The following is a 10,680-nucleotide window of genomic DNA, read 5'->3' on the forward strand; positions in this document are numbered from 1 at the left end:
AAAAGAGAATACGCAATTTCTTTGAAACCTAAAATTTATAGAAGTGCATCTATAACTTTGCTTGAAGAAATTTTATAGAGGTCTAAAAGTTTGTAGATGATTTGCACTAATCACGAAATGGAAGAGAAACCCGTATAAAAGAAGAGGCTTATAAAAATATGTATATATGTATGTAGAGCATGAAAAAGGCCTTTTAGAATAGATGCCCTTAATTCAGAGCTTTATAAAACCCTTGTAAGAGCACAGTCTACGAGCAAAGCCTTATGAAACCTATTGTCCTTGTCACTTAGACAAAAAATATATAACGGTAAAAATGCCTCATATATGTATGAAAGAATACACACGGGCGACGCCTCTAGCTATTGTGGGTCTCATCTTAAAATTATCGCAGATTTTTTTTCAAAAAATATTTATCTTCTTAAAAGAATAAAACCTAAAGTAAAAAAAAAAAACTTATATAAAAAAAAGAAAAATCGGATCTCTCAACTGGCAGTTTATTGCTTTGCTTACTCGGTCATTGCGACGGCTGGGGGAGCAAAGTAGCATACATAAAGGTCTATTGTTTCCTTTGCACTAGCTGATTTCGAATAAGCATTCGAAGCTGGCAACGATATTTTCGAGTTTACTCGGATTCAGTGATAGCAATTTTTTCGTATTCGTAGCAGGCATTCGAATTCGTAAATTTTCTACGATGGATTCCGTGATAGGCCTGAACATTGTCAAATGAATTAAGAGCAACGCTTAAAATTATTATAAGAAAACAAACTCCTCGAATTTAAAAAGAATGCGCCTTCTTCTGTAGATGAAATTAATTATTGGCCCTTATTATGAATTGCATTCGATTTTAGATCTTCGCTGGCTATCCAAGATCGAAGATCGAAAGTGAAATTCGTATTATGAGCTATGCAAGCGTGTCGAAATTTTCGTTCAGTATCGAATTTTCTGTCGAACAGAATTTTGCTTTCGTTGGTGCAGCGAAGTGTTAGAAAATTGTGAAAAATGTATGATTTTGCATTTGTTTTCTTACTTTTTGGCGGCTAGACACTAATTTTAAACCATTTTTATTAATTTCAAACAGTTCTAACGTCGTGAATAGTAAACACAAGCTCGAAAGTCTGGTTTTACTTATGAAAGAAAATACAAATAAGTTGTTGGCACAATCTCTGAGAACAAAATCATGGAGCTGTTTATAGTTTTAATATATTTTAAATAGATTTGGAACACAAAATTTCTTAAATATATTGTATGGCAAAATATATTCGAACGTCTGCACTTAAACGTCTTCTGCTCCTGTCCAGTTTTCTAAGCTATCATCCTCCGACGAATCGATCAACCAGAACTCCGTTGTACTAATTAAATTTATTTTTCGCGTTTTTATGAACTCGCTACCTTTTTTATTTCATTTTAATTTGCAGAATTTACATACATATGTAAACAAAGCTTCTCAGCGGTGAAAAATATACTACTGTGAACGACCTAAACGAGCGAAATTCACAATAGCGCTATTGTTTATAATACCAAATGAAAATTCGTTCGATCAGCACTTTCGACCACAGTCGAATATCGAATGCAACTCATTGTAGGGACCATTAATTATTGTTAATCCTTGTCTTCACAATCTTCAGTCAATAAGATCTACAAAGCACTTTATTTCTAAACAATTTTATGCAAGAAAGTTTTTCTCCGTGAGTTTATGTAAGTTTCTACAGACAGTCTTTGTTCGAATTTGACCAATCCGTAAGGTACAAACTTTTAAACACCGATCAAGATGCTCTTATTGAGATGCGACATTAGTCGTGTGGATAATCCCAATATACTGGATTTCTGGGATACTTTAAGGAGAGAATATCCCCATGTTTATAAAGTGGCCCTTAAACTTCTACCAATGCTCGCCACCTCTGTTCCATCGGAAAGGCAAAATTTTCGAAAAGTGGTTCGTAATTACCAAATATCGATTAAAGAAATTATTTAGATTTTTTGTTAGTGGAAATATACAATTTTTTAAATTATTCTTCAAAAATATCAATTTTTAAAAACCCTCACAACCTACATGTTTTCAAAACTTTTAGAAACCCTTTAGTGTCTGCATGTCTCTTGCCCAGCATTGGATTTCACTAAATTACAGATTATTCTAAAGACCATTTGTAAATCATGATCAGTCGATTTGTCGATTAGAGTATAAAGTCGACTTTCTAGTAAAGTCGAACAACCCTAACATATGTGTGCACGGAATATTCAAAAGCCTTCAAATCGAATCAATCATTACAAATTCCTCACCCTAGATTTTGGCGATTCGTAGCTGACACTGTAGACTGGTGCTTCTGGCTGGAAAACCACTTCGCCATCTCCCATTGATTCAACACGCAGGTGCACCTTTAGCCTTGGATTATCGCGTTTAAGCTGCCGCCACGCCTTCACGCTGCACGGCGAGATTGAGAGATGTGTGGAGGTGTAACGGTTTTGCAACAAATGCAAGTGTTTTAACTTAGTATCGGCTAATAACAACAAAACGTCATCATCGATGTTTTGGGGTGAAATTGTCAGTACCTTTGAATTATATGCAATTTAAGTAAACACATATGTATGTACATACATTAAAGAAGAATTAAGCGTACATAGTAGGGGAAGAAGTCGTAATGAATATGTTCCTCTCACCTGCAAATTGATAAACAATCCCACATGCATTATTGGGCAGTGAGTGGTTGTGACATTCACTAGATTCAGCACACGCATTTTCGTGCAGCACGATTCCAGCACTTCATCGAGCAGATGCTTTGCCTCGAAACGTTCCAACACGAAATCTATTAGTTTCAAAGTCCGTAGATCACGAAGTTTAGACAGCAGTTCCTTCAGACCTTTAAGCAATTGCCCGCCGGTGCCGAATAGCTTAATACCTTCGGGATCGTTGGCTTGTGACATATTGCAGGGGAATATATAGACAAGAGATCGTATGCGTGTTCCAATATCCTTGAGGTCAGCTGGTGCTTTTAACTCCGAGCTCTTATTTTTAAGTTGATTATAAAATAATAACATATTTGCATTAAATATAATTATGTATATGGGCAAATCTAAAAAACATGCATACTTTTAAAACAAAAAGTTTAATTTTTTAATTAGTGGGCACACCTACATATGTTTTATATATGATCTCTTATTAAATCGATAAATATAAGTGTAATTCATTTTTATCAAGTGCTTAAAAGGTAAGACCAGGAATAAATATTTAGATCGTTGAAACAGAAAATAGAAGAATTATCTGGGTTCAAATTACGCTGTGCAAGTTGTAAATTTTAAGCAAAGATTTTGAAAGATGAACCCACATAATTGGGACGTTTTAAATTCAATGGCATCACCCGTTCTACCAGATTGCCCCCCTATTTCGAGATAGCGGTACTTCAAACTTTGCTTAAATTTTAAAAACCCGACTTAGCGGTTATCATCTACATACATATATGTATGTATATAATTGCTCAGTCATATGACTTAGGGCGACCTGAAGCAGTCACAGGGTTGACCTATAGATCAAATTAAATTGTAAGCTCCACAGGTTATTTAAAAATAAGTAAGAGCAGTGCTGTCTTGCTGTCTGCGGCTATGCCGAAGGCTTATTACTTCTATGAAATACATTTTTTATATTCACAATATACATACTTAGATAGAAAGCATTTCATGTCACCGCGGCCACCTCTGTGCGCGACCTCTCAAGATTTGGATGAAAGTTGAAGAGATTGAAGGTCTAGGTGACATGAATATACGTGCAGCATATTTTACCGATATGACGTAGGGTTACCTATTACCACGTGACTTAAATTTTAAGAACACATCATACATACCTTTCTTTAAAGTGCTGTATCTTGGAAACCTTTTAACGAAACTTAATGATAAAAAATGGATTTCTTCGGTGTTGTTATGGGCTTTAATTGTACATTTTTACATTAATGCGCAACGTATAAAAAACAAAAATAAAAATAAAAATGATGTAAAAATTTTTCTATTTAATTTTTTTTGATTATCGCATTTTTTTAAAAAAATTTTATTTTTACAGACCTTTTAAACTAGCTTAAAATAGGTCTAAAGTAATTGGCACGTATCATGGTCGAAATAAAGTCCACTGAAAAGTTAGTTGCGGTTATTTTTTACAGGCATCCCATTGGCAGAGGGCTTCGGGTGTACGAATTTGTTGTAACATCAGGAGTTAAAGACTTGCTCTAGCTGCTAATCTTCTAATCACGTCGTAAGCAGATTTCCCATGTGAACTTGCAACAAAGTTTAATTCTGCCATTTCCTTGAAGCAATTTTCATGATTTCAGACCTTTGGTAAAGTTAATATGATTTATTTATGTTGTTTTTGTTTTTTATACCCGTTTCCTCTTTCAAAAATATACAATTTCATAAAATTTCAATGGCTATTCATCATATTGCTAGAGCATTAGACGATCTAGAGCCCATTACGCCCATTTGGGCACTTAAAGTTGACATTATAGACAATGTTTTTATGTAAATATAAAAATTTTCNTTTGGTAAAGTTAATATGATTTATTTATGTTGTTTTTGTTTTTTATACCCGTTTCCTCTTTCAAAAATATACAATTTCATAAAATTTCAATGGCTATTCATCATATTGCTAGAGCATTAGACGATCTAGAGCCCATTACGCCCATTTGGGCACTTAAAGTTGACATTATAGACAATGTTTTTATGTAAATATAAAAATTTTCAAAAATGCTATAATCAACAAAAAATCAAAAAGAAAAATGTTTGCTTAATTGCACATTAAAGTATAAAATTAGCAATTAAAGCCCCTAATTAGACGGAAGAAATACATTTCTTTTCATTAAGTTGCGTTAAAAGGTTTTCAAGATACAGCACTTTAAAGAAAGGTATGTATGACGTTTTCTTAAAATTTAAGTCCCGTGTAAATTCATGTCACATAGACCTCCCATCTCTTCAACTTTCATGCAAATCCTTAGAGGTCGCGCACAGAGGTGGCCGCGGTGACATGAAATGCCTCAGATGGCACTTCTTCAACTATTGATTGAAACCATGTAGCCGGACTACTTGTTTTTGATATGTAACTAGAAAAGGCAATCAACCTTATCATGAGTTTTATTTCCGCCCGAAATTTTTCACTTTCACTTTTGAATTCGCGTATTCCTTAGGGGCAGATAAAAAATATTCGGGGACGGGGACACGGGGACACAGGGTCCGAAGCGAGGAAATGTCCCTGGAAACGGGGACGTATGCCAGCCCTATACTAAATGCCTTTTGCTATTAGTTAAAATTGTCTTTTCAAATGGAACTATTTAGTTACACATATGTATGTATTAATAATAATATTATAATAGATTGGCGCTTACACACATATATTAGTGTTTGGCGGAGCTTCTCCTCCGATTTGTGGCGTGCGTCTTGATTTTGTCACACAAAGCGGAGGGAGCTACTGTTTTACGCCGACTCCGAAAGGCGATTGTATTTTTATGAGAAGCTGTTTTTCATGGCAGAAATGCACTCGGAGGTTTGCCATTGCCTATATTTTTGCGATGTTGCTTTGACCAGGGACTGAACCCAGGCGTTGCGGAGTGGAAGCGCGCACTGCTTACCACTACACCACAGCGTCCGACCATATATACATATGTACTAATAAGGATTAATCAGTCAACTAAATTAAGATTTTGAAATAAAATTTTTCCCAGTGTTGTTACATACTTTTTTAAAAAATCCCCACGCAGCGAAATAAAAACCCCTATTTTTGCCTACGCTCATATATTTTTTCCCTACAAAATTCCCTACACTTTGTTTTGACCCATTTCGTTTTTATACTCATTATTTGCTAAAATATATACTCATTATTTGCTAAAATAGTGCTAGCAACGCAAACATGTGTAAAACTTTAGAATGTAGAAAATAAAAACCTCAATTAAAAAATGCTCACAAATTCCTCAAGTTCGACTAATTATATGCCAAATACACCACACAAATGCTATGCCAGTACTAGAATGTTGCCACAAAAACGGGCTGATTTAGATTTTGTTTTTTTTTTAATTATTCCTAAAAAACATAATAGTGGTACAAAGCTCAATAACAATATTGAAAAATTTCTAACTTTGAAAAACATTTTGTAGTCGGTCGAAAATTCCCTACATTTCAAGCTTGTTTAAAAATCTGTCCTTTTCTCCCTACAGTCATTATTCTTCAACAATAAGCCCTACGTGTAGGGATTTTTCCCTACGTGTAACAACACTGCCTCCCCCCTAAATTCGGTCCTGGCGACACTCATGGGTGTGCTGCAAAAGTTATGACATAATTAATTTTTCACCTCTTAAAAATTACATAAAAAATTCACTTGTTTTAATATTTGTTTTGAATTAAAACATATAACTCAAAAGTTATGCAACAAATTGATTCAACATTTTTTTGAGGCTTCAAGTATACGTCTATGAATTATATCAAAAAGTAACCTGCTTGATATAGTTTACAACAATGAAAATAAAGCTAAATAAAACAAAGGTTACCTGGTTTTTAGATTTGCCCATATATGTACATAGGTATGTATAAACATAAACTTACTTTTTCCATGCCCCATGAGAGCATTGTCATGAACTGGAAAATGTTATTGAAGCTGTGCTCTGGCCTGAATTCCAAGCCACGCATGTATTTTCCAACTCGCGATAAGCAATTCTGCGTCCGTATATGATCCAGGCAATATTGCCAGCCAGAGTAGTAGTTGTATTTAGCACGCGTGAGAGTCCGATCATCGACCACAAAGTTGTGCCACACCATGGGCAGATAGAAAGCATTATACCATTGTTTGCACACCTGTAGCGAAAGAGCATTTAAAAGTTGGAGACAGTAGTTCGATCCTCAGACTTCTGGCACGTTTAATAACATAGGCAAATATTTAAAAATTTACGTCTTTTGGGTTTTCATCATATAATTTGTAACCTTGACAAGGAGAATATATTTAGTCTAACAGATAATTAAACTTCGCAAAAATGTCGGAGATGGTCTTTTCATCTATCCTTTTGTATACAAACTGTATGAATTAATCAAACTTTAGTTTCGTTCCTCAACTTTTCAGGATAAACCTTTAAAACTGTAAAAAGCATAATTGTTCTCAGAAAAAGTGGTTAACCGCCCTATAGGCAGTTTTTTGTTTAGATTACTGTTTTCTATCATTTGCTAATTTGCTAAATTATACGCAAATACATGGGCAAATGAAAAAAAATACTTTATTTTTAATAAGGTGAAAATTCAAAAGTACTTCTGCTTTTAACAGGGTTCGTATTTGCACACACGTACTCTGCTCACTAGGATTGTTAATCCCAGGATCCCGGGATACCGGCCTTTTTAAGGTCCCTAAAATTCCGGGATTCTTGGCAAATAATCCCGGGATTTTCGGGATTTGTAAATTGCACTGATGGCAATAATAGAAACTCCTTTTCTTGACCAGTATTGGTTATATTTCTTTTTTCATTTAATAATTAATATTTTTTTTAATACAACACCGCGCGATAGTAAATTTTAAACAAAAGTATCAATATATTCGCGAAACCATGGGCCAAATATAGTAAAATTCAGTTTTTAGTTTTTCACTCTGTCGTCAGTAATTCAATTTTTTTTTTTTTAATTCAGAGAAATATGCTTAGAGAAGAAGTATGGGTATCAAATTAAAGAGGTAATCCTGTGTAAGTTAAACAGATTGAAGTTTTTGGTGTAGAAGGACTGGTAAGTATTGAAAATGTCCTTTTAAAATTTTTTCCTTGAGATTTCGCAATATTTGTTTTTAAAAAAATTGTGTGTTAGGGATTTATATAAACTCGACAACATCCTCCAATTTCGTCCTTCTAACTTTATCAGCTTAAAAATTCCCTATTCGCCCTCGTGAATCCGAAAAATTTTAATTTTTTTTTAATTCTAAAGAAATTTCCTCTTGCATTCGGTACCCGTAATTTTATTATTCATATCTTCGAAATTACAAATAAATCCTGACGTCAGAGAGAAAAAATAAAAACACCACTTTAAATAAAAAAGTAGGTTTCATACCCATTTATTTATTATTTATTTTATGGTAGGAGAGCTTCTCAAACAAGATAGAAGCAATTTTTTCGATTTAAGTTGTTGAAAAGTAAAAAGGTTTTCGCACGAGGCGATTTTGCGTTCAACTTTTGAGTTCAACTCACGCAGGTTTGCACGAAAAAAAGTTGAATGGCTAAATGTTGGCTGGCGACCAACTTTGTTGAAAGCGATTAGTTGAAAGGCCGTTCAACCAAAAGTAGAATGCAAAGTTGAACAATGCAAAGGCCTTGTTATGGCGAATATTTTGATAATTTTTTATATTTTGATATTTTTAACCATTCAATTTTTTTTTCGTGCAACCCTGCGTGAGTTGAACGCAAAAGTAGCCTGAAAAATCGCCGCGTGCGAAAGCCCTATAATGAATATCTAAATCCCGGGACTAATCGCGGGATCCCGGGATTGTGATAACGACATACCGAAAATCCCGTCACTGCTCATACACGTTTGTGTGCATAAGACTAAAACAAACTCTGCTCACAGCAAAGTGTGCTGTTTGTTTCCTGCAGAAAAGCTGACTATCTCAGAACTAGCGTAGAACTAGACCTTTTGCCGACAGTACTAGTTCTATCTCAATACTCAAGCATTGCCTTCAACTGTTTTACACGGCGATGTCATTGGCGGTGGTAATTATCGCCCACATGTACATGTACTACATGTGTGCGATCCGGTTTTTTACAAATTTCTGCTCATGCACATGCACATAATATATTTTTAAAGTACATTTTTTTATACAACGTTGTTTTTAAAAGACAATTCAATAAAAAGTGATATGTTTTTTTTTTATATGACAGAAACATATTAAAAAATTATTTGAAGATTTGAGCCAAGGTACATTGAACAGGTAGTATCAGTAGAGCAGCTGATTTGATTTATTTTCAAATTATTTGGTCTCGAAAATGTCAAAATGGATATTTTTGTCGGAAGTTAATAGAAAGCTTTTCTTTTGATGAATGGTAAAAAACGTATGTAATAAAACTCGTCGTTAATTTCCATAATATCGCGCTTTTAATAACATAACGAAGTATTTCAAAATTTCAATTTTGTGGGAAAACGCAATCAAAGTTTTATTAATTCATACAGTTGGTAAACAAAAAGACAGATGGATAGACACATATCTTCGTCATATTTGGGAAGTTTGGTTATCTGGTAGACTGAACATATTCTACTTATCAAGCTTATTAATTGCATAATCAGGTCCCCAAAAACGTAAATTTTGAGTTACATATCTATGGAAACAAATATGTTTGCTGTCATTTATTTTTGAGAATTACAACATTAAGTTAAGTTAAGTTACGGAAATTAAGTCTAGACTAACTAAGCTTTTACGATGAAGTTTTTTATGAAATACTAAGAATCGCCTGCGATAATACTGTACATCTCAGCCCAGATTAAATTATTTCTGATTTCGAGAAGGCAATCATTTCCGTTACAAAATCATACTTTCCCAGTGTAGTCAACAAAGGATGCTTTTTCTATTTTGGGCAAATTTTGTGGCGAAAAATTCTAAGCGAAAAACTTGCCTCCATTTACGGAAAAGACGAAAACTTTTCTTTGCAAATAAGAATGCTAAAATGTCTAGCTTTTTTGGAACCAGAGGAAATACCCCAATACTACTATGATCTTAAGAAGCACATGAGCAATAATTGTGCAAATATATTAAAGTGGATGGAAAAAACTAAATAACCGGATCGTCAACGTCTAGAAGTAGATATTCACGTTGTAAAAACACTTTAGCATATCCGCCATCCTTTTGGTCAATATATGAACAAATGGATATAAATATTGCGACAACGCAGAATACGGTGGAAGCCTGGCACAGAAAAATGCAAGTTATAATTGATAAAAACCATGTCGGAGAATATAAACTAGCACACCACTTAAAAGAGGAATATATTGTTGTTAAAAATAAAATAATGAACTCCCAAAATTTAATTAAACCTAAAATTGGCGTATCAAAAAAAAAAAAAGAAAAATATTCTCAGTAATTTAAGTAAAAAAAGTGTACTCTAAAACAGAGCTTTTAAGAAATTTAGAATATTACACTTCTCTAGACAAAATGCTTAAATTAATATAGTTGAATAATAATTTAAAAACACGGGGATTGGATATTTTCACGTTTAAAACTTGGGATTAAATCGAGCTAGGAATTTTAAGACGAGTAAATCCCTTACAATTCATCTTAAAAGTTGTCTTGAGCTCAGCTGTCGATGCATTTATGTGTTTGTTTCTTAACCTTTACAAAAGGTGTCATTTTGAATATTGTAAGTTCCCTTACATTTTAAGTTCCTTAGTAATGTTAATTTAAGTTCTTTAATACCAAGGCAATTGATAAAGTTATCATTAATTACACTATGCGACAGTCAAAATCGGGATGGGATGAAACCAACGGGAAATGTTATATCGGTCAAAAAGAAGTTATACGTGTCCCGGCGTTTCGCTGGGTCACGTCTAGGAATCGAGATATATCGATTTGAAGTTAGTAACTATCATATAGGGGAAATTGTCACCTTTGGTGGTCTTTTTTTTTGACATAACTCGAGAACCACTAGTCCGATTTTGCTCAAACAAATTTAAAAAAATTAAAAATTACAATTCCTTTAATCT

At 33.8% G+C, this 10,680-nt stretch overlaps 1 protein-coding gene across 1 annotated transcript; it reads right to left on the reverse strand.

Moving 5' to 3' along the window:
* Window positions 1-2,277: 2,277 nt before the first annotated feature.
* On the reverse strand, window positions 2,278-6,817 carry LOC108376266 (uncharacterized; the record flags this gene model as incomplete). Its single annotated transcript, XM_017632465.1, has 3 exons — window positions 6,568-6,817; window positions 2,656-3,000; window positions 2,278-2,547 (listed from the first exon to the last, which is right to left on the reverse strand). Coding segments are annotated over exons 1-3 (828 nt in total), but the record flags the coding sequence as incomplete, so codon positions are not given.
* Between the last annotated feature and the right edge of the window lie 3,863 nt (window positions 6,818-10,680).

This window comes from Rhagoletis zephyria, unplaced genomic scaffold, assembly GCF_001687245.7.
Source record: "Rhagoletis zephyria isolate East Lansing unplaced genomic scaffold, Rhagoletis_zephyria_1.1 Rzeph_scaffold_10154, whole genome shotgun sequence".
NCBI classification, from domain to species: Eukaryota; Metazoa; Arthropoda; class Insecta; order Diptera; family Tephritidae; genus Rhagoletis; species Rhagoletis zephyria.